Raw genomic sequence first — 25,281 nt, forward strand, 5'->3', positions numbered from 1 at the left:
ATGACTTTTCACGGTGGGTTAATTTCACTAAGATTTGAGTGAGTAAACTGGTCTAAGATACTTAACACAACTAGTAATCTCGAGTATCCACATGACACCATTTCAACATCCATCACTGTGACATCATGCAAGGTACATCATTGCCCCAACTCTACAACGTTTGGAGCAGAATGCCGTGTGATGGCGGTTGATCACATTTTTGATGGCGCATGAGGTTATAAATTGTGTAATTTGAATATTCGTGTGGGATCTGGTCATAAACATTCTAAAGGCAAACAATAGATAACTTTTTTAATAATAGATCTAAATGACATTCAAATAGCATTCACTCAACATTCATTTCAAATACGGCTCATTCTAAAAATTACAAGGGTGCTTGTTGTATTCAAGAAAAAAGATGATCTAATAATATATGTTATTTTCCCTCAACGATGAGAAAGAAAGGAAGGCAGAACGGGCATTACCTTTTGCTGTCGATTTTGATTTCAGTAAGGATTGGAATGGCGTATCAAAACAAGTGAACAAAATTGCTGTTACCTGACTTTCATTGATTCATTCAGTACATTTTCATTTATTATAATTTTTGTCTCAAGTTTTTTTCAGTAACCAGTGTGGGTTTTAGAAACTTAGATCATGTGTAGCCGCTGTTGTGATTAACATTAAAAAAAAAAAAAAAAAAAAAAAAACCCATCAGGCTTCAGGATCAATATTACATATCAAAAATGCTTGCTCAGTTACCGTGGTACAAATACCGCTTGAGCTTTTTGAAGAAAAGTTGCTCTCCGATTGCAATTGCTTCAGTCATGTTCAGAGCAACAACAGTTTTTTTTTAAGCTTGACCATCAGTAGGTGCCTCGGAGTTAGCCGTCTCTAACCTTGGCAGCAAGTGCAGAATTCTCTTGTCGAATGGCCTTGTAGTCTTCTAGGATCTTCTCCAGATTAGCCACCAATTTGTTAGTATTTTCTGTGTCAATCTGTGGACAAATGATAAAACGATTTGTTAATCACTGTTATAAAAAAAAAGATTCATACTGCTGGATGCACATTATAAAGAGCTTGAAATATGAAAATGTTTGATTGGACGTAGCATTAAAATGCTACATGATGTCTTGGATTGAGTCCAACATCTAAAATCCTACCTGCTCTTCTAGATCTCGTATCTCTCTTAGGATCGTACCAGTGTCCTCAATGGTTTGGATTAGTTGATTGCAGTTCTACAAAAGACAGTGAAACAGTAAGTTATATATTGCAAAGGGTAGGGAGGGAAATATATGCAGTAGAGGATGTTTGTACTTCATGTAGAGCAGCCAGATACTTGTAGGACTTGCGGACCGACTCGTCTTTTTTAGCATCCTGGCAGTGATAACAAAAATATAACATAGCATCAAACACTGCAGTGCAAGTGACACTGGAGTTTGGTAATTTGCTTTGAGTCATTAATAGAATGATGAGACAGATACTAAAGAAAGCACTTGTGTTTTAGGGACCTTAAAGACAAGCTCATCGGTCACAGCAAAAGTCCTGTCCAGTTTTCCTGTGAGGCTGTTGATCTCTTTTTGCAGTTCTTTAGTGTCAGACAAAATCTGTTGTAAGGAGCAAAAAAAAAAAAGAAACAAAAAGGTGGGTAAATGAATTCACAGAGAAGGCAAGCATTATTATGTTGATTAAATTGAAAACAGGAGACGTTTGATCAATAAAATATTATTGAATCGATAAATCTTTTTTTTTGTTTTTTAGATTCCTCTGGCTTGACAAAACTGGACCAAGAATGTCTCCAGAGGGCGAACATCAATTAAAAGCATCTAGGACATGGGAAGCGAGCAAGCAATTGATGGATCTGAATCTGGTTTAGAGTTCCTTCTTACCTTGGTGATTTCCTCCTTCTGTTTCTTGATGTTGCTCACAATCTCCAGTATCCTCTGTGTGTACGCTGCCCGAGACACATCCTTGGGAAGACTTTCTAACTCCGTTACCTAGAACGAGAAATGGCAGAATCCTAAGGAAAAAAAGCATATATACTCTGTAATGCAAATGGACTTGAGAGTTGTTTTACTGTATATCATAATATCTCTTATACCAGCTGTTTGTATATTTCCTCCTTCTTCTTGGCCTCCTCTGTTGATAAACGGATTTTGTCATGTAGAATCTTAATTTCAGACAGCTTTTTAGATGATTCCATCTAAATAAAAATGCATGGAATTAACGACTGTACATAAAATAATTTGAAATGGAATGATTTTTCTATGCATGCTTACATCCTGATTACTGCAGATGGCCTTAAGCCTGCGGTGTTCCTCAATGAGCGGTGCACGGTGTTTCTCCCACTGAGAGGCCAGGTTCACCACCCGCTGGGCACTGGCCTCCACCTGAGCCTGCAGGAGAAAGCTGAGATGAACTTGAAGACCTCGCCGCATTTAAAGAGATCCATTTGGACTCATCTCGCTTACCTGAAGCTTCACTATGTTGTTATCAGCGTCCGGTAAAAGATCAATGGTTTTCTTTTTTAGCTGGATCTTTTCCTCCAGCTCATTGTTCTGCCGCTCCCGTTGTTTGAGCTCATCAAGTGCCTACAAAGATGGGCATTGGATATGTGGTAAAAGAGTTTATAGTGATAGGAAAATGAAGCTTCAAATTTGCTTCATGAACCAATTGTTATATTTTATCACTCCTCTAGATGGCACTGTGGGTTTCAAGAAAGGTCTGTGTGCTTTCAGTCAAATATTGCACAGAGTGCCAATTAGAGGAATAAAAAAATATAACTGGTTCATAAAGCCAGTCTGAAGCTTCATTTTCTCATCACTACTCGTATGACAAATTCGATGATGCTCTGACAGACAAAGAAAAAAACTATCGTAATGTTTCGAGGCATGTGTTTTCTGTCATTACAGGGTGGATGATGTCGTTACAAGATTAACAAAAAATTCATTGCGGGTCAGAGACTGAACCGGTCGGTGCTACCTGAGCATGAGTGACACTCAGGTGCTTCAGTTCCGTAGTTAGTTGGTCGACGTCACTGCACAGCTGCTGAAATTGTTGCTGCAAAGACGCTAGCTCCTCCTGCTGACTGCAATGGTTATCATTTGTCTGCCGCACAGGGGATGGCGCTGCGTCTATCTCCTGATCAAATGCATGCAAACAAAGGCAGACAGGACTGAATAATTACACACTATTTGTTGTTTTGATTTTGCATTTGCAACACCAGGCCTACGCACCTGTGTAAAAGTGAACTTCTGGGAGTGGGTGAAGTGAGAGCCCTTGGTCAGGTTGTGGTCAGAAGAAGCGGACCCCCTGAAGGATTGTAGTATTTCAGACAAATCCGAGGTAGCGCCAAGAGCGCCAAAGGCACTTTCCGTAGGGGGAAGGGCAGCAGATCGCAACTGCTCCTCAATACGTTTACGCAGCCGCGTCAGTTTTCGGGCCCTGTAGTCCTGTGTGAAAGAGGACAATTGTTAAGCATTTACGACCACTCTTGAGAGTGTACAGAAATGTTTATATAAACAACCTTTTCACTGTGATGTCACACATATTTTTCTGTTGTTTAGATTAGTGGTGCTGGCATAGTCTTTTGACAGTGGAATGAACATGCAGTGTTAGCCGCCTATTTATTATGTTTATCATGGACATTTTTTTTTTCATGTTCATACCTGTGAGAAAATGCTTTCCATAAACCCTATTAAGGATGTTTAGTTTGCAATCTGCCCATTTAGAAGTGCCTACAACATCTTAACTGTGCAACTACTTGATTGCAGGAGCAATATTTACCTGTGGAGTAAGGCGAGACAGGAGTCCCTGACTGTTCCACTCATTGTCCCATTCCTGAGATGCACTAAGCTCAACTGTGTGCTGCTCCAGTAAGGACGCTGCCACAGTGGCATTACAAGTGAGCTGAGCAGTCACAGGAGGAAGAAAATCTCGCTGGTAGTCTTTCATCTCTGAAATCATGGCACGCACTTCTGTTTAATTGCAATAGATGGTGAACAAAAAATAGCAAATAAGAGCACAGGTCAGCATCATAGAAATATAGACAGACTTGTTAGGTAAATATATTTTAACTGTATTAGTGATGGCAGAAGTTTGTTATTTAATCAAACAAACTCTGTAAATTTGCTGGTCGCACGTGCAAATACATAATAAAATTACTTGCAGTCTCAAATTTTAGGAGCAAAATGCCACCCTTTAGAAGCAGTCTGGATACATAGAAGCAAAAAAAAAATAATTAAAGCATTGTTATGCTCACTTTAATATAAAAAGCATTTTATGTCAACTGGTGAATTTACATTTTTCTATAGGAGACGGTCCAAATGTCTCTATGAGTATATAAAGATTGTTGACCCCTGATGTCGACTTTATAGAAATAGACGACTAATCATCAATCACTAGTGACATTTTGTTCCTACCTTTCAGTGATGCCTTCCCTGGATCTTTGATAGAGTAAGGTAAACTGAGAGGCTGCACATGGAAGCTGTGCATTGCACCTAAACTCTATGGACAGAAAAGCACACATTAGGGGACAATATAATATGCTTCTGAGTTCTTAGAGGTATGCCTAAAAAAAGGGATGACCTGACCATATTTCAACTACAAACCTGACATTAAAGTACAATTTTTAAGAGTTACTTGTGTTTCACCATGCAGTGGTAGCCTGCAGTTTGGAGGGAGCCAAGGTGCTACCAGCTGGGCTTTAATAGCAGCAGCAATAGCTCTCTGACGAATGCTGGATTTGCCTGTAAAGGGGGGACAAAACAAATTGTTGGACTCCTCAAAATGTCAAAACACTTGACTGTAGTTACTTGAGAACACAACCATGTTGTCTCTTTAAAATAAGACGAATGTCACTGTCTAGACTAAAGCAACATATTGACTCAATAAGGAAGAATTTAGTATGTGCTTTATGCTTATGTGAAGAAACTCACATCCAGCATGAACAATAGTTTCTCTCTGCCTACGTTGATCAACACAAAATCTAATTTAGGTCAAAGTAGACCATTTTGAGAGTCGCCAGCAAGCTCCTCTGTCTCTCGACTTCCCTACTGCACCACATTCATGTCATTCATGCATCAAAGGTTGAAGAGGCTTATATAGATTAGGTTATTTTTATACTTGTAAGGTAGTATAGCAAAGGTTTAACGATAGCAGTGATCCTGTACCTGATGGTTGATCGGAGGCCTCAGCACTTTCCCTGGGCAGTTTCTCCACAAGGAACATGAGCAGGGAGCGAATCTCTGTCTCACTGCTGTACAAGAAGGTTTGATAACCTATTTCGCCTTTATAACCAAGGTCCTGCAAACAAGTTTGCCACTTCATTATTAGGTTAGGTATTCTAACTACTTGTCAACTAGTACTCTTGTCTAACTTTAGCGGACGTAGTTATTTGGCAATATCAGTTATTTGGGGGTTTTCGCTCCAAATAATCTTGCTCAACAAGGCAATATTTTTTTTTTTACCTGACATGCCTGTGCCAGGCTCATCCCCACCCTGAAGCGAGCAGACATCCCAGGCGGGAGGGAGGTTGGCAGTGCGCTGCCCAAGCCGGGATCGATCACCCGGATGCATCTCACCACCGCCTCCACTATCAGCTCACTGGTGAAGTCTTTGACACTACAAACCTCCTCGCTCAGCTCGCTGCAAGAAGCAGAACAAATGTATTGGAATGTCTTTTTTTTCCAACAGCAAGCTGACATTCATACGCCCACATGTTTGATCATATGATGGCCATTACATACTGACAGAGTCTGGATGGATGACAAGCAATTATCAAAGTAAATGTCAGACTTATTTACAATCAGATTCTCATGTCACCAAGCGCCTGCTTATTGTAGACCTTATTATACATTTGATTCTTGTGTTATATTATTTTTGAAAATCTGTATAGATGCCACGATGTTTTACATTTTTCTTGGTTTCCAAAACTACATGCCTGCTTTGCTTAGTATTGTTTTCATTATAAGAATTATTGGGACAGTAAATTTACCTTATGGATAAATAAGAGTATATATCTATCCATCCATCCATCGATCAGCCTGTCATTGGCACCCTAATGACAGCAAATACTTACGTGCCGACTTGTTTTAGGGCGAGGATCAAGATTTTGTCAACTTCCTCCATGTCGGTTGTTTGAATCAACGCACAGGATTCAAGAAGTGCATCTAAAACGTGCAGCTTGTAGACCAACCAGTCAATGGGTGAAGTGTGAAATGTGGCTTTTCCATAGTAGCCAAACAGTAGAACAAGCCACAGTCGGCTAGCATATAGCTACTTGTTTGCAGGCGGAAGCTCGTCTCTCACTGAGTCCATTCTGCTCAAAAGAGGCGTATGATTCATCCTTACCAAATATGCTCCAGACGGACTGAAATTAACGTCATGCGACTGCAAATCAAGATAATTTTGACAAGTGAACGCCTCCTTTAGTTGAAAAGTAAAGATAATAGAGAGCTAATAAGGCGGAAAAAAGAACAAGATGGGTTTCTTGGAGATGAAGTCTTTTTGCACGAATGAGTATGAAAGCAAATAGCAAAAGGACTGCATTTCCCAGTGTGCATCAAAATTTCGGTCTCGTGACAAAAGTTGCGGAATGGTTTTTGCATGGAATTATTGAAACACGTTTGGGGGATTAGAATGCTTACGTAAATAATTGATGTTTGAAGAAAATTGTGTATCGTCAAATTAATTTAGAAAATAGATTAAATCTAACCCTTCTTCATTTTCGAAAAAGTTCGATAAGCGTTTGGAAAAATTACAACAGTATAGAAAATGACCAACAGATGGCAGTATTGCATTGTGCAGATCTTTTATGGAAAGAAAACCGAAGAAGACCACCAGCGGTGCCACTCGGCTAACCTGATCATGTTATTGATCATTATATAGCTGTAGATGGGAGAAGGAGCATTTTTCAAAGAGCCACTTTGATCCAAAACGGAACTGTAAAGATGGCAAGCGACGAGGAGAGAGGGGTGGTTCGCGTCAAAGTCAAGGTATGTCGGGCAATTAGGACTAATCTTTCTACACTTTGTGTAAAAATGTTTTCTTTTTGGGGGGGTAAATTTTGTATTTCCCACATATCGTGGGACTACATGTAAACTGTATTCAATCATTTCAATTACATGTCAGAGACAAGTCGTGTCTCGCATCCGGCGAAACTGTTCGTGATTTTTAACGATCACCATTGTTGTTGAAATCGCCAGAGTGATTTGATATCATGTTATTTTGACCATATTACCACCTTAACGTGCCTGACAGCATCTGTCCAATGTACCTAACCGTGCAGCAGGAATTATCTAAACTACTTTAGCTCAAACGTCAAAGCAGCCCAGAATGACGTCATCTAGTATGCACAACAACAAGCGTGTGCACGCGAGCTGTGCATGCGTCTCTTGTCAAAATAATGAAGAAACTGCTGCAGTAATAATATTGTGGTCATTGAATAAAGGCGTATGAGTCCGTTTTCGATTCGTCTGTAAATTTTTTTCGTTCTGGACGCCATTCAAACAACACCAACCAGACTCTTCTATTATTATCACTCCAAAATATGTGACAACCTTTTTTTTGTTTCATTATTACCGCAGCATATTATGAACTTGTTTTTCCAGTTAGTACCAACCTATACTGTATCTCTTTAATAAAAACAAAATTTTAAATGGCAAATTAATATTGTTGGTCAAGACGAATATTATTCTAGACCAGTTAGTTGTACAATGTAAAGGAGTCTTTACAAAACACATTACCTGCTTTTTGTTTATCCAAATGAGTACTTTTCTCAGTTCTTCAGTATGAAATTTAAAGCCCCACAAACCTTAATGTTGTTGTTTAAAAAAACGACTGTACTTTTGTGGTAATGTATTGCAGGATATGTACATGCCTGTGATCGTTTGGTTCCGGATTTGTGATGTACTTTAATTTCAGAAATGTGATGGAGCACTTCCTGTGGAGTTTCGCTCCTTTGCTGTTGATCCTCAAATTACATCATTGGAAGTGTTGCAACATATTCTAATCAAAGCTTTTGATTTGAATGGGTAAGTCTGGTCCCCATGACCAAAGTTATTTTGATTTGAAGAGTATCAAGTGAATCTGTTTGCAATGTGGCAAAATGTTGTTTGTGTTCATAAACTAGGAGGCGAAATTTTGAGATCAGTTACATGTCGCGAGGTGTAAGCGTTGCAGAGATGTACCTGTCTCTGACGTCTGATGGGGATTTGGACGCTGCATTTGCCAGTGCAGCTAAACCATATCTGCAACTCAAGATGGATGTGAAACCTTCCGAAGACAGTAAGAACACAAATAACAGCCCTTCACATCCTTCCGCACACACCAATTAATAATAAATTCATAATTCATTTTAGGTCCTGTGATGGAGGACTGGGACATCATCAGCCCCAAAGATGTGATTGGGTCTGAGCAGCTTCTTGCAGAGAGGACCAAGTCTTTGGCATCTGCAGCACTTCCTTTTACCCAGTCTTTAATGTCCCAGGTACATTTTAGCCTAGCCCAAACTCTCCTCTAACTTACGTTTGCCTCTGTTCTCATGTGGTTCTCACGTATGTTTCTCTTTAGGTTGGCCGGACGCTGACGCGAGTCCAGCAGGCATTCAGCTGGTCTTATGGGGAGGAGATCAAGCCTTTCAAACCGCCTCTGAGTGACACCGAGTTTCACAGTTACCTCAATAGTCAAGGACAATTGACACGACCAGAGGAGCTAAGGCTGCGGATTTATCATGGTGGTGTTGAACCTTCACTGCGCAAGGTGCAGCTCCATTTATCTGTTGCAACACATTAGCAAAGATTTCCCAGTGGAAAGAATTTTGGGGAGCTCTTGCTGGCCTCTTTACTTTTTAGAGCCTCCTCGGCCTTAACGACATGGCACTCTCGTTTTTCGAAAATGAACATTATGTTTTCTTGCCGCTTTCAGGTTGTTTGGCGATATCTCCTTAATGTCTACCCAGACGGTCTAAGTGGCCAGGAACGTATGGACTACATGAAACGAAAGACGAGAGAGTATGACCAGTTGAAGAAAGAATGGACGGCGCACGTCAGTCACGAGGATCTTGAATTCATCCGGGGAAATGTACTGAAAGACGTTTTAAGGACGGACCGTGCTCATCCCTACTACGCAGGCTCAGAAGACAGTCCACATTTGACTGCTCTCACAGATTTGCTTACTACCTTTGCCATCACACACCCACAGGTAGCAATGTTGCTTCATATTGATTGTGTCTATTTTCAATTCTATAAATAAGAAAATCTCAGGTAATATTTGAAATGGATGGATGAAGTTTGTGTATTTCTTGCCTTTCAGATCTCGTACTGTCAAGGAATGAGTGATATTGCGTCCCCTATACTCGCTGTGATGGATAATGAAGCACATGCCTTCATTTGCTTTTGCGGAATTATGAAACGCTTGGATGGGAATTTCCGCCCTGATGGACAACTTATGTCTATTAAGTTCCATCATCTAAAACTGCTCTTGCAGTACTCCGATTATGAATTCTACTCTTATCTGGTTTCCCGTGGAGCTGATGACCTTTTCTTTTGTTACCGCTGGTTACTTCTGGAGCTGAAGCGAGAGTTTGCCTTTGATGATGCGCTAAGGATGCTTGAGGTGACTTGGAGTTCCCTACCCCCGGATCCTCCTGAAACTGAAGTGGAGCTATTCGGACCACCGTTGCAGACGGATAAAACACGTTTCACAGACAGTCGCCCTGGACGTGACTGGGAAACAAAAGAGAAGCAACGTAGACAACATATGCTTCGACCATCAAGAGAACAACCCGATGTCGCTTGGAATGCTGTCACTGAAGAATGTCCGAAAGTTGGACCTGGGAGTACGTCTCAAGCGGTTGTGGGCAAGGCAGATTTTGTGACTCCTATTGAGGAGACTTTTGGGGAGTTTAAGTATTATACTGCCCAGAATGAAGATGGCGTTGTTATGAAGGCTTCTAAGCAGCAACAAGTTTTACCTGATTCGCAGTCACGCATTCCGAGACGTCAGTCCACCATCGATAGCGAGGAGGATCCTGGAGAAAGAACGCCGCTTATAAAATGCTACAGCAATGGCTTTTCACCGGGATTATCACCATCGCCAATCTGCAACAGTGATGCTGCGTCTCAATCATCTTCAACCATACCTTCCAGTTGGTCAGTTGCTACTCCCGACTCCACCCCACAAACGACATTTGGTTTCGCAACCAGCGGAAGAGAGGCCTTATCTAGAACAGTCCCAAAAGTCATCACATCTTCTGCACAACTGCTCAGGAGTACAGGGTTGAACTTGACGAACCCTTCGGTAAAAACGTGCGCCACATCTCATGGCCCTGCTCCAAATCGCTCTTTTCTCTCGTCACCGATTTTGCCTTTTGGAAGAGGTTCTTCGCAGCCTGGCTCCAGATCATCCTCCAACAACCCTTCTTCTCCTAGCAACAAGCCCTCAAGCACCACCGCCACTAACACGGACAGTTCCCCCAAACTGGAGAGCAGCATCAAGCCATGTTCTCTGCCACCTCCCCAAGAGTTTGGAAAAGGTAATCCCTTCATGCTTTTTTTGTGCTTGTCCATCTTGCTGGAACATCGGGACCACATCATCAAAAACAGCCTGGATTACAACGAGCTCGCCATGCACTTTGATCGCCTCGTGCGCCGCCACAACCTGAGCAGGATCCTGCAGCGAGCCAAGGCCTTATTTGCAGACTACTTGCAGAGTGAAGTTTGGGACTCGGAGGAGGGGGATGAGGTGAGCTCAGACTCTCCGATGTCAGCCACCGCTGCTCAGTACTCCCCACCTTTATCCATCTCTGCTCGTCCCTTTTATAGCCCCTTATCGTCTCCTCAGTCTTCATCTCGGAACTCGACCTACAACCTGGCGAGCACCATTCCCTCACCAACAGCTCAAGTGTCCTGATTTGCACAAGTATCCCAGACTTGACATTTTCACGAACTTCTCACCAGTGGCTTGGACCATTTTAAACAGCCTCAACTATATGAATGATTCCAGTACTGATCATAAACATGTTACATGTGTTGCCGCTGATTAGAGGTATGAAAGAAGTGAAAAGAGCTTTTCCTGCATCCTTCAAATTTGATAATGCATGCACAGTCTTTTTTTTTTTTTTTTTTTTAACAATGTGGCTGAATAATCCATTTGAGCTATGTAAAGCAAATCACCCATTTAAGCCTCTTTATTCGATTGTATTTGAATTCAAGTGATGCCTAGACAAAGAACAAAGGAAGAAAAACACCAAAATCCTTTAATAAACTAATCAAACTAACCATTAGACTAAAAAACAAAAATGAGAACTATCCCTACAATTGCATTTGAGAAAATGACAAATTTTTCAGCAATGGTAAACTCCACTTTGTATTCTGGCTGTCATATTGCCTCAGTTTAGCCTGTTTTAAACTCATTCCCCCTATGATTTATTATTTCTATTTTTAGTCAGTGGGCTTTGACGTTGCTGTTTGAAGTGCTCATGCATATGAATGTGCATACAAAATGGTGTCCATGAGTTCTTGTTTTCTTCCCCTGAGCTACAGATATGGCAAAGGCTGAGTGGGTCTATGTCAACAATTTTTAAGTGGCTATTTTATATCATAAGTATGTTGCCTTTATAAATTTACAAAGCCAGAGGAAATTGTGCTTTTTAATATAAAATCCTTCAACAAATGAGACGGGCTGTAAACTTGATGAGATTTTTTTTAACATTCGAAGCAAACTGTAATGATATTTCCAGTCAACCTCCAGGGAATTATGACCTTATCACAATATTTATGAATAATTGACAACTATGTAATTATATGGTCCGGTAAATATTTCAAGAGATGAAACAATTTTGCACTTTTGCTGTTTAGTTGGATTGAACAAAATAACCTCTTTTATGTGTCTCAATGTGTTGATGTACTGTATAATTTCTGATGTCACATCTTGACAGCTGCTTGACAGAGTCGCGGCTCTACAGCAGTGTTTTCGCTGTTGTTTGCTTCTGTGAGATTATGGTTTGAACTGTAAAAAGCATTTGATGCTGCATTATTAGAGAAGTGCCTCGTTCTTGAGCGTCGGAAACCTTCAAATATGTTTTCATCTGTGCTAAAAATATATCTTGTTATGATGTAAAAACTGCTTCCCTTCTGATTGATGTAATAAATAACACACGCTGTGTTTCAGCAGCATTCTGGTGAACCGGTTAAGTTCCACGAACAAATTAAGCCCGCCAAAAACTTTGTGAACTGCTGTTTAGGGCCATTTGATGCGGTGTGACTTGAGACTGAAACTACATTCTCCTAAATTACCATAAAAAAGAAACAACACAATTTATTTCAGGATTATTATACTCCATTCCGGTCAACTTGCCTTGTATCTGTTAATGTATACTCAGCTTCAACAAAGAAGGACGTATTATGCGCTGTTGTATCCTGGGGCTATAATATTACTTGCTTTTTCTCATCAAGGTATACAGTACAATACAACTTTATTGATATATGTATGAACATGTTGAGCTAACCCTGTTGTATACATTTATACACATAAAATGGAAAAGTCCCTTAGTGACATGTTAAGCGTCGCCTCTAATCCTGTTGATCGTCTGCCAGTTATTTCCACTTTTGTTTGGTTTTGGAACGTAGAGCACATGACACTGTATGCCAAAAAGTTTGGGCTGTATGCATACACTTTTAAACTGTATTGAAGTTGAAAATATGTACACAATGTTGAGGTCTAAAGAGCCTTTTTACAACCAGTGAGCTACTTGAATTAATGCATATTTCAGAAGTATGATATTTTTTTCAATATTTTTATTTTGAGAGGCCTTTGTTTTGTTTTATTTGAATTTTATTTGTTATTGTTACTACGCCAACATTTGCGCTTGCCTTCCAACCCTTCATGTATGATTATCATGTTCAATATTTTAAAGAGTACCTGACTGGACTGTGAGTCAGAGATTTGTGCATTTGTTTAAAAAAAAGCAATTACAGTACAGAATTACAAAACAGTTATACATTTTAATTATACGTACAAATGATTGCATAATTGATACAAATAAATACTGAAACTCATGTGGTGAAAATGTTTTACATTAATGCATAGTTCAATAAAAGCATTTGTTTTACGAGACTATTATCCAATTTTGGGGGAAACTGCTAAATTAAATAACATGTCTAACCTGCGTGAAGCTAAGTGAGACGCAATGGCAGTGTAAATCCACAGGGTGGCAGTGATGTGACATTGAATGTGAGCAGCTAGCTGTTCATTGTTCGTCAACGAAGAAGTGAACTGCAGGTCACGGCCGTTGTTTCCCGTTCCGGGGCAACCAGGTCTCCCACAAACAAGGCAAAAATGTTAGGCCCGCTGTCACGGCTTGGGACAGCTCTCCCCAGGTTAAGTTCTCGTGTACCCGTTCGATGCGTGTCCCAGTCGAAGCCGAGTGGCGCAGCCGGTGCGACTGCCGTGACCGAGCTGCAGCAAGCTGCACCGAGTGGCAGCCATGGTGAGGTCAGCCCCTTTGTCAAGGTGAGTTGTGATTTTGCGCGCTTCTAATACACTTGACATTACATTACATTGCGCTTAGTGGAACTAACCATACGACTCCTCTAAGTTATTACTTTCTTGTTGACTGTGTTTTTATTATTATTATTTTTTCTTACGAATGACATAAATGAGGCCGCAGTAAATATAAACACTGTTCCACATTCAGCTTGATGTCACTTTTCTGTCTGATTAACCACCGAAATACAGTTGTCGAATAATGTGTATAATGTGGTGCATGACATCGGTTAATGCACCTCCATCCCCACATAGAATTAAATCAGACATTCATTTTGATTACTGTACATGGTGAATGACTAGTAAAAGCATACCATTGCAGTTCTCAATACTTATCCTATTGATCAGTGTCTTACACAACCATTTTCCCTCGGGACTGACTAAAAATATATATATTAGAGTTTGAGGATTAGAATGTTTATTGTCATTGCACAGTCTTGTCACATTGCAGTATTGCATTCAATTTGGGCAATACTTAGTTTGGCAGTCATGAAAAATGGGACATGACATTTACATTCACTGGATCATGTTCTCTCCCCCCAACCACAGAATCCAGATTACCATGGTTTCTCCACTGACCCGGTGGTTGATCAATGGAATATGAGAGTGGGCTTCTTCTTTGGCATCTCCGTGTGTCTTGTCATTGGTGGAACATTCCTTCACTATTTACCAGACCACGGGTAGGTTGCTTCATATTTTAATTCCTTCTGCATTATCGTGTTCACCACAACGTAAGATCATAGATTGCAGTTTTATTCCGACCCTGATCAAAATTTTGTGTTGTAGTAGAAGCACTTGGTATCTCAGCATGGACCCGTCCTCCTTAACATCCAGCTGGTTTCTTCTGCATTTGTATTCCAGGATGCGTCAGTGGGCCAGAAGGGAAGCGGAACGTGTGATCCTGCAGAAAGAGATGGAGGGTTTGCCTCTGATAGATGAAAACTACTACGACCCCAGTAAAATTATTCTGCCCAGTGCTGAAGAAGAGTAGAGTGAATAACAACCCACTTAATGTATTTCATGAATATTGTATTCCAGTAAAATAGAATAAAAGATAATTGTTGGATTCTTTAAAAATATGTGGAGTGTGACTTTTTTAATGATTCTGATGAACTGAATTGATTCAAACAAAATATTTTTTTTATAATTTCAGCCAATTTTCAGAATTTGTCACTTCCATTACAGGCCTACACTGATGACATCCCATTGAAGAAAACAGGTCACTACATCACACTATCAAGTATACTACACCGAAAAACACGACTATGTCATGATTTTATAATGTACATTAATGTGGTTGATAAGACAACAATTTTCAAATCGATTAAATACTGTGCAATCGATAACCCGAATCGGATTTTGTTGGAAGTTACAATGCGTAAAAGCAGTTGATGTAGTACTTAACTCCTGCACAGTAGGTGGCGGTATGTACCAAAGAGTCGTAATCTGCCATTCAACTAAGAGACGAAGAAGAAAGCTTGAGGCGGAAGTAGTCGTTGGCGGCAAATAAGTACTCCGACAGGCATTCTCTGGCGACAATGAATGTTTTTTGTTTTTCTCGCTTTCTCCTCCCATGACCAGGGAGTTGATTACCTTATTTTGCGACAGTAAAAGTTAAAAGTTTCTTCTAACATTTCGAGACCAATCATGCCTTCATTAACTTTGGACGGAGTGCGAGTGGAGTTTCCCTTCACCCCGTATGAATGTCAGAAGGACTACATGATGAAAGTTATTGAATGTCTAAAGAACGTGAGTGTTAACATTCGAGAAGCAGGCGAGACTAAAGCTCGTTTGCCAATATGACTTCGTCTGTCCTATTGTCTTTCCTTGAATGCCTTGATAACTGCTTTAGTCCATGTAATCACGATTCACTTTCTCTTCACAACATGATACTATACATTTAAGTTTGTTTGTATTTCGTGCCATTCTTTAGTGTTTGTAATACAGGAAAACTGCGAACGCATGAACATTGCACTGTAGACTTTTTTGTTGTTGTTGCAGGGGGTTAATGGAATCCTGGAGAGTCCCACAGGCACTGGGAAAACCTTGTGTCTACTATGTGCCACCTTGGCATGGAGGGAGCACTTCAAAGATGGCATCTTGGGACGTATAATAGCAGAAAGGTTGAAGGAGAACAATACCTCAGCTGATAATTTTCCAGAATCTTGGGGGGCATCTTCAGAAGATGGTTCAATGCCAAGTATGTACATCCCACTATATTGCCCAAATCAGTTCCTTGTTGTTTTAGTTGCAAACTAACAGTGTTTATTTTGAAAGTCATTTGTGCTGAAGACTGCTAAACCATCACACGTGACCTAGCTTTTTGACTGTAAATTCACACAACACACAAAAAGATTTCAATTTTTTTATAGTCTGTTAAGAGTTTGGGGTAATGTGTTTTAAATATTTGTTTTGAGCGTTGTGTGTGTGAGATATTTTAGTTGTGTGTTTCTACATATATGAGAGAGGTTTTTTGAGAGTAAATCCATTTATTGTTGTTTTTTAGCCTCCTGCACTGATGTCCCCAAGATCATCTATGCATCACGGACACACTCGCAGCTAACCCAAGTTGTTAATGAGTTAAAGAACACATCGTACAAGTAAGATATCTTATTTCAATAGCAGTTAATTTCAGTAATCAAATAGTTAGCCTAAAGTTGATTCCATTAAATAAAAATAAAAAAATACAGTTGCATTTTCATTGAGGAGAAGCAAGTTTATTGTCAGTTTCACATCAAAAGCTGATGTCTACATCTCCTCAAATGATTCCTTGAAACTTTATAGAGTTTATGAAAAATGAATTAAACATTTGATTCAGACCTAAGGTGTCTGTGTTGGGATCAAGAGAGCAGCTGTGTATCAATCCAGAAGTGATGCGACAGGAAAGCAACCATATCAAGGTATGTTTTTTGTGTGCTGTAATAAAAAGCCCCCCACAAAAGCATGACATTAACCAATTTAGGAAAGTGCTTATCTTTTTAGGGAGCAATATTCACAATAAGTTGTTCAAGACAGATCATAGAAAATGTTAGCTCAGCAATAAAGCAAAAACAGCTATTTTGACTGGTGTAAAAGGATATAATAAATGTTTATTATTTCTATGCAACTACCTGTTTTTATTTTTTAAGGTCCATTTGTGTCGAGCGAAAGTCTCCACAAGGTCGTGTGTCTTCTACAACAACGTTGAAGGTAATAGTTGCATGACAATATATTTAGGTGGTTTGAATCTGTTTTTGTAATTCAGTCAACACTTGATTAACTTCTGGCAATGTCTTTTCTTCAGAGAAAAGCACTGACAAAGGATTGGTGGAGCAAATTGTGGATGTGGAAGACCTGGTCAAATTTGGCAACAAACATAGGTATGACATTCATGTTGTTAGGCTTACTCAAACTAGGACTGATCTATTTTTCTATGTTAAAGATGATTGACATTTTATTTATAAGGAATCCCCCCCCCCCCCCCCCCCCCACGTATCCCTGCTTATTAGCGACTTAGTGTTACAAAGTTAGCGATTTTGGTCATGATTTAGCAGAACCATTCTCACATTGTTTTCTGTACGACAAGAAAGGGGCGTGAACACATTCAGGGGATCAATTGCACCAAACACTGGCAATTGGTGCATTATAGATTACAAAAGTCTGATTTTTCCAATTTAGACAATTTTGATGCTACTAGCATTGCAGCAAACATCCTTGGGATCACCACTGAAACATCACAATCCAACAAATCCATTTTTAGAAAGTGTTTTTGGGTCAAAAATGGCAATTGCAGTTTTTGTCTGTTTCTTTTTTTTTTCCTACAGGTCTTGTCCGTATTACCTCTCACGTTCTTTAAAACAGCAGGCTGATATCATTTTCATGCCGTATAACTACCTGCTGGATCCTAAGGTAAGCAGTAGCTTTGATAGAGCTTAGCTTGTACTGAAACGTAGAAAAATCTGTGATGCTATACAGCATAACACATTTTTAGGGCTTTGTATCCTTGAATGTTTGTCTGATTAGGAAAAAAAGATCCTTAGACAAGAGTGGGCAATGGTGTTTTTATTTTCTTTGGTAAATAAATACAATTTTTTTTCTGCTTCTTATCTTTCCACAGAGCCGCAGAGCTCAGAGCATCGACTTGGCTGGATCTGTTGTCATCTTTGATGAGGCTCATAATGTAGTAAGACTGCCCTCTGCAATATTACTCTTAATTAATAATATAGATGAGGTTGCTTCCTACGCAGCTTGCTCCGTGTGAAGCGTTAGACATTTTTCTGTCTAGAGGGGCAAATGTTAGCTCTGACGCAAGTTTTATTTCCTCAATTGCAGGAAAGGACGTGTGAAGAGTCAACATCATTTGACATGACGCCATATGATCTAGCCTCAGCCATTAATGCGCTTACCAGATTGTTAAATGACCACGTTCAAGAAGCGAGTTTTGCGGACACTTCGTCTCAAGGTTTGGAATGTAAAATACCTCAATTCTTGACAAAATAGCTGGCTCTTGTGTTGTTGATTTGCTTGGATTATTGTTCCATTCCACGTTAGCTATGAAGTTTTCACACATAATGCATAATACAACAAAAATAAATAAAGCTAATCTATACGTACTATAGTTGCCGTTCAATTACAGAAGCGCTTTTTTTTTTTGCCATTTCAGGTTTAAAAACAGACATACAAGTTGTTGCTAAACTCAAAGGTTAGTATTCCAATGTGTTAATCCCTATTTACTTGTCATAATGGTGTTTAATTTATTATTCTAGTACCAAAACCATTGTTGTCATTATTTCCAGAGGCTGTGTTGAAACTGGAGGCAGCTATTGATTCCTTTGAGGTTTCGGACGACAAAGGCATAACAAGACCTGGAATGTAAGTGACACCTCAAAGTGTTGTGCACAATAGATGGCCCCTTAATCACACTTCAAAATAGATTACTTTTTGTAATACTTGTGATGTACTTCACAGTTTCATATATGAGCTGCTAGAGAAAGCCCACTTGACATACGACACCAAAGAGGCTATGTCTGAAGCTTTGGAGCAGATCATTGGATATCTAGCAGGACGTAAGTATTGCTCAAGTCCTTATCCTGCGCTCTATTTTGAACACGCTGTATTTTACAACCTATAACATCAGTTACCTAAATATTGTTGATGAATAACATTTCAGTCGGCATCACATTTAAGTAATTTTCTTAGCCAGGTAGCCCTAAAGTTGAATTGCCATTATTGTAAATGTATGACATGTATTTCACAGAGCCAGGGATATTCCTCAATACGAGTGGCTTGCAGAAGCTCTTGGATATCATACAGGTAGTGTGTCAAGTGAATATACAAAGTAGTTAAAAAGTTTGGTAAATTGGTACATTTATATAAGCCACGCATACACTATGCATAGGATTGTAATTTCACAGTTAATATTGTAAGCAACAAATGTTGTACTTAAAGAGCGTACATCTACACGCACCTCCTAATCTCCTGTTACAACTATTGTCATGGATTTAATAAGATTACTCATTGATTATGTAGGGCAGTAGAAACAGTAGAAACAGGTGTTCTTTTTCTCCCTCTTATAGTTGGTGTTCTGTGGTAAAGAATTAGCACAGAAAGATCGGCAAATGGTCATGGAAACCAATACTGCTCATTTTAAGGTGAGTTGTTTTTCCACATAAATACAATTTATTTTCTTAGAGATTTTGCTATACATTTACATACAGTGCATAATTTTAGGTTCTAAACCAGTGCCCCTGGAATTTGTGTGCTACACCCACACCTTGTTTTTCTTCATTCTTTCTTCCTTCGTTCATGTTTTGTTATAAATTTTCAGCCATTTTCATGTTGCAGCTTTTCATCTCCCTCCCAGGGCCCCAAGAGTAGTAATCATTTTATTTTCTCTGTTGGCTGTAGGTTCACATCCACAAAGACACTCAGAAGAAACAAAAAAATGGTGACCCATGGGCTTTATCAACAAAGAAACCAGGTACCATAAATCAATTGAATATTCAGTCCTTAAGAGGATGAAAAGCCAATTCAGTGCTATGAAGCATATTAACCATTGTAGTGTAATTTATTAGCCTTGAGTATGTGTTTGTTCCTTTATGTGTCTTCTAGGAAACATTCTGAGTTATTGGTGTTTCTCTCCGGGCTTCAGCATGCAGGACTTGAAGAGTCAAGGTGTTCGCTGCATCATTCTGACCAGCGGTACCCTTTCTCCCCTGAGCTCCTTTGCGTCAGAGATGAGGATGTACGTATATTAGAGTCTAACCCATCAGCGCTTCACAGAACGCATCATTGACAAAAATAGTTCACTCCACTACATGTATGTTAAAAATAGATGGTGGCAACTGTATAAAAAGTGTTTCTGTTGACCGATGTGCTTTTTCCTCTTTCTTCATGCGCAGACCCTTTTCTGTGTCTTTGGAAAACAGCCATGTGATTGAGCGGGATCAGATCTTTGTTAGTGTCATCGACCAGGGTCCAGATAGAGTACCATTGAGTTCAGCATTTGATAGAAGGTCAGTACGTACGGTATATTCACTGTAAGTACAACGAAACAAATGTCCTCTGTTGTCTTTGTTTTTAGTGCGTTTCCTTAACTGAAGAAAACGTTGTGTCCAGCTTTAGCCAACTCTATGTAAAATTTGTCGTTTAAATTGAAGTGACGTGACTCTGCCACTAACATAAAATGCTACTTTTTTTACCTATGGGTAACATAGTAAATTAATGCTGACAAGGTTGAATATTTCTTTTTTTAAAGATTTAATCCTGAAAACATGTCATCTTTAGGAAACACTGTGGGTAAGTACAAACTGCATTTTTTTTTTCTCATTTACCCTCACAGTGTTATTTTTAAAAATAAATAAATAAATAAAAGACCCTAAAGTATGTTTTAAGTTTTGCTGTCTCCTCAGTAAACCTGACCCGGATTGTACCCAATGGTCTCCTTTTGTTTTTCCCCTCCTTCCACTTGATGGATAAAACTTTGGAGTTCTGGAGAGTGAGTTCAATTCAATACTACTTCTATTATAGTTTAGGCTTTTAAATTGTAAATATATCTATTGAAAAATTGCAATCATCTTCATCAGGACAAAGGACACGCAAATCAGATTGAAAGTGTAAAGCCAATATTTGTGGAACCAAAAGGGAAGGGAGCTTTTGCTGAGGTAAACGTGTTTTCCATTTGTATGAACCCTAAATACAAAGACCTAATGAATTATCTGCCACAAAATGTTTTGCAAAAATATTGACTATTAACGAAGCTATTCTATGTTTTTAGGCCATTGAGGGTTATTACACCAAAGTGAATGACTTTCAATCAAGAGGTGCAATCTTTGCTGCAGTGTGTCGGGGGAAGGTGAATGTTCATGGATTGCTCATTTCATTATTTTTTTGTCTTTGCTGTTTTCCATAAATGTAGAATTTTTACATATATCCAGTACATTCCATGTCCAGTGTCTCGTAGCCCCATAGGACAAAACGATTTTTTTCCTCCACAGAGCATATGTAGACCAACCAGTTAATTAACCCTTATGGACAGTCCCCCAATGAGGTGTCCAATATTCTACCACTTATTTTGGTCATGATTACATGAATATTTTCTTAAATTGATCACAACATTGTTTTGATCTTTTTTTGTATGTCCCAGAAGCTCTTAACATTTGTTTTTTCTTTAGGCTAGCGAAGGTCTGGATTTTACAAATACCTTTGGTCGTGGTGTTATAGTCACCGGACTCCCATTTCCGCCAAAGATGGACCCGAGAATCATTTTGAAGATGCAGTTCTTAGACGAGATGAACCGAAAGCAATTAGCGGTACCCGGCCAGAAGGTGATTTTTATTCTATTCATGTTTTGCTTCTATTGTGACAATACCATATCTGTATACGTACGTATATTGTATATGGTATGATGCAACAATTGCCATCTTGACTTATTGTATTTACTTGCCATATGCAATGAGTCTAACTTGGAGTTTGCCATTCTGAGAGCATTCTGGAACTCCTGTTTGGTAAAATGACATCTAGATTTGGGTGCTAGTCTTGCTTTGACAAGTTTTGTGTATGGGGTGTGGGTGTGCTTTTGCAGCTCCTTACAGGGCAGGAGTGGTACAGAGAGCAGGCTTTCAGAGCTGTCAATCAGGCTATCGGCAGAGTCATTCGCCACAAGGATGACTATGGAGCCATCTTCCTCTGCGATCAGAGGTCAGATACAATGCTTATCATACACTCTAATCCAGTCTGATGATAATAAAATAATAGACATGTATAAAATGTCATTCTGATCTCAACACTAGAGCATGCCCAGTATCTGGGCTATGATTTTTTTTCTTTTTAAATGACTTTCTTGTCATTGTCAAAACAGTTAAATTACGTTATTTATGACATCGTTATTTTACTATGCTCCAATGAAAATTTACCAGCAATCTGATTTTCCTGGGAATTTGTTTTCTAAAACAGATTTAAAAGCAGAGATGCCCAATCTCAGCTTCCATCATGGGTGAGGCCCTATGTGCGGTCTTATGACAAGTTTGGGAACATTGTTCGTGATGTCTGTCAGTTCTTCAGGGTTGCGCAGAAAATGGTACATCACTTCTTGACTTTTGCTACTGCTAAGTATTGTTAACATAAAAAGTGACAAAAACAACAAGTTATAATTTGTGATAGACTGTCAATGTTATTATTATTGTCAGTCATCATTGAATGTGATTAAGATCACAACTGTATAGAGGTTCTCTTGTGATGACTGTTTCCTAATTGCCTCCCAATTTCTTTATTTTATGCTATTGCTAAATAATAGGCTATATATACTTATCCGACTGTATCTACATATCTATATGTAGAATAAACTGTACTTAAGTTGTCTTTGTACTTATGTATAATGTAATGAATGGTTGAATATTTAAAATATTAGATTTACTACTTCACATAATGGCTACAACAGTACATGAACTGACACCTGTTTTGTTGAAATGTCTAACCAGAGGCCTGTTTTGGAGAAGAATCCTGCGCCCGGTCCCTCTGTGTTTCCTGCAGGCAGTTGTCAGTCATCAGTTCCTCAATGCTCTGCTGCGACTTCTTACGCACCCTGCCAAATGCCGTCCATTCAAAAGGCCAAAATGCTAGACATACACACTTCCACTCTAAAAAGGAGGAGAACTGGTGAGTGTTTATTTGAGCTTGACCACTTCAATACATTTACATTTTTTCTTCTATTCCTCTCCTCCATTAGATGAAGATACCGAATATGCTAGTATTTTTAAACAGTATGGGGTTCAGACTCCAAAGAGTAAAATCAAACCAACCAACCTGTTTGAGGCCCTTGAGCGAGTAGAGCTCCAAAGCGAATGGAGAAGTGCTCTTGCACAAGAGATGGTAGGTTGATTTATTTGTATTTTATATTTGATTCGTCTAGAAAGAAAATGATGAAAAAGTGGAAATATGATGAGCACTATTTAGCAACAGCAACAGTTTCTTTGTATGATTGTGAAGTGTCTTCTTTGTTACCAAGGAGGCTGATTTTTGACATTGTGGGCCAAACAAAACATCTCATACCATACTAGAAAACAGACAAAACAGATCCAGGGTAAACCCTGGACTGGTCTCTGTCCTCAAGTCAAGCTGGGTTAGGCGGGCTGCAGCTCACATGCGAACCCAATGCGAATAAGCAGTATAGAAGATCAATAAACACGTTTTAACTTTGAATTCCGTACATTTCTTTTCTAGCAAAGCAATTTGTCCACACTTTCGCTTCAAAACGACAAGAGAATGGAAGAGATGATGCGTGGAGGCAAACGCAAAATCAATTTGGTCCAAGAACAGGTAGCCTGCAGTATTTGACATTTCCAGTGAAACAACTACTTGATTATTTCAGTATTTCAGGATTTATTGTCGTTTTTTTTTTTTTTTTTTTTTTTATCTTTAGCAAGAGTCAAACATACATTGTTTTGGGGCAAATTAAAACCGTTTTAAAAATGATCGTAAGTATAAGTATGATTACAATTCAACCCGATCAAGAACCTTTGTTACTAACACTAAACAAGCAAGCTTTGTCCACTCTAGCTCATGTATCTCTCTCTATGTGTCCGTTATTATAACATTATAATTAAGATTTGTTTTTTTTCCTCTTTATTCTCTTTAACAAAGCCAAGTGTTTCTGGCTTGGCTACTGGAAATAGAAAGACCAGCATCGCGAGGTGCTTTCTGGTAGACATGAAATCATCGTTGAGCGAGGTCAGCTTTGAGCAAATTCGCCAGGCTCTGCAATCCTACAAGCAGAATGACAATCTGGACAATCTGGTGTCCGGCACATCGCTGCTAATCCACGACCCTCATACTTATAGACTTTTCCGGGGTAAGTCGTTTGAACCAAAAATGTAACTCCCGAATTAGTAATTGATATAAACATCATCAAATTTGTCACAGGTTTATACCCCTTTGTGCGACCACATCACAGGAAGGCATTTGACGAGAAATGCCGGGAGCTGACTGGTACTAGTTGTGGCTACGAACCGAAACACTCAATACGCAAAGACGAAAAGAGCTCAGGGGCGTCACATAGTGGTAGGTCAACATGGTACTGTATGATTGAGTCTTTAATTTCTTCAGTCCTTCTAGATGACTGATAGACTACGGCACGTTAGAAATCACAGTCGCTGTACATTCAAAATCTCAATCGTCTGCTTTATTCTGCTGTCCAGCAGGTGACCAACCCACTGAAGCGCAGCTGGATGAAGAGCAACCCAAACTGGAAGGAGATAAAGAAACTGAGTCCGGTAGGTCATACCAAATGCTCATTTTAAATGAAGTTCCAACTCTAAATTGTAAAACCCCTGCTTTAGCCTTTTTTTTTTGTTTGTTAAGGTGGAAGGGTTTATGAATGGTTTCAAAAACAGACAAAAAAATGGTTTCACCAGAAGACAGTGATTTTGGAATGACAATACCAAATTGATATTGGACTATCTATTTATAGCAGAAGATGAACGACAAAGGAGAAACCGGACTGTATTTCTGACTGATATGAGAAGAGCACTCGGTCCAGATGGATCAATTAAACTCTATCGAGCTATTCACGCCTACAAGATAACGGACAACTATGAAAATTTGGTGACTGCAGCCGTAGCCTTATTAACAGAGAAAGATAAAGACTTCAGCCTTCTAATCAGTAAGTGCACTCTCATCACATTGACATTTGTCTTTTTTAAATTTTTATTTATTTATTTATTTTTAATTCACTTATCAAATTTCTTTCTCTCATCTGAAGAATTCACCAATGTCATTCGCCCTCACCATAAGAAGCAGTACAAAGCGATGTTGAAGGAGTTGATGGGTCTGTCTGCTAACACTGATCCTGATTCAAGAGAGCAGACAGAAACTGAGAACAGGCAATCAACTGCATGATTTTACTTACAATAAGTTAGTATTGCACCCTTTCCAAAAGATTTCAGTTTCCTTGGAAAACTTTTTTAGTATATACTGTACAGTGTGTTCAGTAATGTGTTATGGTTACAAAACTATTGTGGAGGTTTTTTTTCAATAAAGGGAACGTTTATAAATATTAGACAGTTGTTTCTTGGTGGATTCTCTGAACAGTTCTCACACACCCTAAAAACAAAACGTCAATTAAAAGCCATATTGATTCACAGTAAATTAGTAGAGGCAGTCACATTCGGACCTTTTCCAAAAATCTTTATATTAAATTCAAATAATATTATACTTTATACAAAAAGTCGCAATAACTTGGTGTTCCTCTTCCCCCCCTCCCTTCCATTCTAACCGACATTAAAA

General features: G+C 39.2%; 4 protein-coding genes across 8 annotated transcripts; 3 read left to right on the top strand and 1 right to left on the bottom strand.

The window, feature by feature from the left end:
* Positions 1-274: 274 nt before the first annotated feature.
* ccdc22 (CCC complex scaffolding subunit CCDC22) lies at positions 275-6,513 on the bottom strand. Of its 2 annotated transcripts, none has more exons than XM_088399012.1 (16): positions 6,056-6,513; positions 5,445-5,622; positions 5,148-5,280; positions 4,618-4,724; positions 4,398-4,482; positions 3,763-3,953; positions 3,213-3,428; positions 2,959-3,117; positions 2,448-2,567; positions 2,256-2,372; positions 2,078-2,179; positions 1,866-1,973; positions 1,488-1,583; positions 1,294-1,353; positions 1,140-1,214; positions 275-974 (listed from the first exon to the last, which is right to left on the bottom strand). In XM_088399012.1, the coding sequence occupies exons 1-16, from the start codon at positions 6,103-6,105 to the stop codon at positions 861-863; spliced, it is 1,911 nt and encodes a 636-aa protein (XP_088255138.1). In that variant the 5' UTR covers positions 6,106-6,513; the 3' UTR covers positions 275-860. The 2 variants fall into 2 exon arrangements, with proteins under 2 accessions (XP_088255138.1, XP_088255147.1); XM_088399021.1 differs by having other exon boundaries at positions 3,763-3,932; positions 6,056-6,512.
* Positions 6,424-13,034, top strand: tbc1d25 (TBC1 domain family, member 25). The gene is made up of 7 exons (XM_088398975.1): positions 6,424-6,971; positions 7,900-8,009; positions 8,108-8,262; positions 8,337-8,464; positions 8,548-8,736; positions 8,902-9,177; positions 9,289-13,034. Exons 1-7 carry the CDS (start codon positions 6,927-6,929, stop codon positions 10,885-10,887), a joined length of 2,502 nt encoding a protein of 833 aa, XP_088255101.1. The 5' UTR covers positions 6,424-6,926; the 3' UTR covers positions 10,888-13,034.
* A 193-nt stretch (positions 13,035-13,227) lies between these two features.
* Positions 13,228-14,600, top strand: ndufb11 (NADH:ubiquinone oxidoreductase subunit B11). Its single transcript, XM_088368377.1, has 3 exons — positions 13,228-13,488; positions 14,071-14,201; positions 14,383-14,600. The coding sequence occupies exons 1-3, from the start codon at positions 13,315-13,317 to the stop codon at positions 14,510-14,512; spliced, it is 435 nt and encodes a 144-aa protein (XP_088224503.1). The 5' UTR covers positions 13,228-13,314; the 3' UTR covers positions 14,513-14,600.
* Positions 14,601-15,003: 403 nt separating this feature from the next.
* On the top strand, positions 15,004-25,054 carry rtel1 (regulator of telomere elongation helicase 1). 4 transcript variants are annotated; one of them, XM_088369595.1, is made up of 32 exons: positions 15,004-15,270; positions 15,523-15,721; positions 16,028-16,121; positions 16,340-16,421; positions 16,650-16,710; positions 16,805-16,880; positions 17,325-17,409; positions 17,618-17,683; positions 17,833-17,962; positions 18,164-18,202; positions 18,297-18,372; positions 18,469-18,566; positions 18,758-18,813; positions 19,077-19,151; positions 19,408-19,480; positions 19,612-19,744; positions 19,902-20,015; positions 20,258-20,298; positions 20,412-20,497; positions 20,586-20,663; positions 20,777-20,854; positions 21,174-21,326; positions 21,584-21,699; positions 21,955-22,078; positions 22,479-22,656; positions 22,727-22,869; positions 23,221-23,316; positions 23,641-23,848; positions 23,920-24,057; positions 24,195-24,269; positions 24,467-24,658; positions 24,758-25,054. In XM_088369595.1, exons 1-32 carry the CDS (start codon positions 15,169-15,171, stop codon positions 24,892-24,894), a joined length of 3,402 nt encoding a protein of 1,133 aa, XP_088225721.1. In that variant the 5' UTR covers positions 15,004-15,168; the 3' UTR covers positions 24,895-25,054. The 4 variants fall into 4 exon arrangements, with proteins under 4 accessions (XP_088225721.1, XP_088225724.1, XP_088225722.1 ...); XM_088369598.1 differs by having other exon boundaries at positions 24,470-24,658; XM_088369596.1 differs by having other exon boundaries at positions 24,198-24,269.
* The last annotated feature ends 227 nt before the right edge of the window (positions 25,055-25,281 follow it).

Source organism: Syngnathus floridae, chromosome 2 (genome assembly GCF_059516105.1).
Source record: "Syngnathus floridae isolate MCC-2025c chromosome 2, RoL_Sflo_1.0, whole genome shotgun sequence".
NCBI lineage: Eukaryota > Metazoa > Chordata > Actinopteri > Syngnathiformes > Syngnathidae > Syngnathus > Syngnathus floridae.

Excerpts from the sequence above, each read along its gene's own strand:
- ndufb11 (XM_088368377.1), top strand. The coding sequence starts at position 13,315 with ATGTTAGGCCCGCTGTCACGGCTTGGGACAGCTCTCCCCAGGTTAAGT. Across the intron at positions 13,489-14,070 it reads AGGTCAGCCCCTTTGTCAAG|AATCCAGATTACCATGGTTT; the intron begins GTGAGTTGTGAT and ends CCCCAACCACAG. Across the intron at positions 14,202-14,382 it reads CACTATTTACCAGACCACGG|GATGCGTCAGTGGGCCAGAA; the intron begins GTAGGTTGCTTC and ends TTTGTATTCCAG.
- rtel1 (XM_088369595.1), top strand. The coding sequence starts at position 15,169 with ATGCCTTCATTAACTTTGGACGGAGTGCGAGTGGAGTTTCCCTTCACC. Across the intron at positions 22,870-23,220 it reads GTGCTCTTGCACAAGAGATG|CAAAGCAATTTGTCCACACT; the intron begins GTAGGTTGATTT and ends TTTCTTTTCTAG. Across the intron at positions 24,659-24,757 it reads AGACTTCAGCCTTCTAATCA|AATTCACCAATGTCATTCGC; the intron begins GTAAGTGCACTC and ends TCTCATCTGAAG.
- ccdc22 (XM_088399012.1), bottom strand. The coding sequence starts at position 6,105 with ATGGAGGAAGTTGACAAAATCTTGATCCTCGCCCTAAAACAAGTCGGC. Across the intron at positions 3,429-3,762 it reads TGTCTCGCCTTACTCCACAG|GACTACAGGGCCCGAAAACT; the intron begins GTAAATATTGCT and ends TCTTTCACACAG. Across the intron at positions 3,118-3,212 it reads AGAAGTTCACTTTTACACAG|GAGATAGACGCAGCGCCATC; the intron begins GTGCGTAGGCCT and ends GCATTTGATCAG.
- tbc1d25 (XM_088398975.1), top strand. The coding sequence starts at position 6,927 with ATGGCAAGCGACGAGGAGAGAGGGGTGGTTCGCGTCAAAGTCAAG. Across the intron at positions 8,263-8,336 it reads TGTGAAACCTTCCGAAGACA|GTCCTGTGATGGAGGACTGG; the intron begins GTAAGAACACAA and ends AATTCATTTTAG. Across the intron at positions 8,737-8,901 it reads TTGAACCTTCACTGCGCAAG|GTTGTTTGGCGATATCTCCT; the intron begins GTGCAGCTCCAT and ends TGCCGCTTTCAG.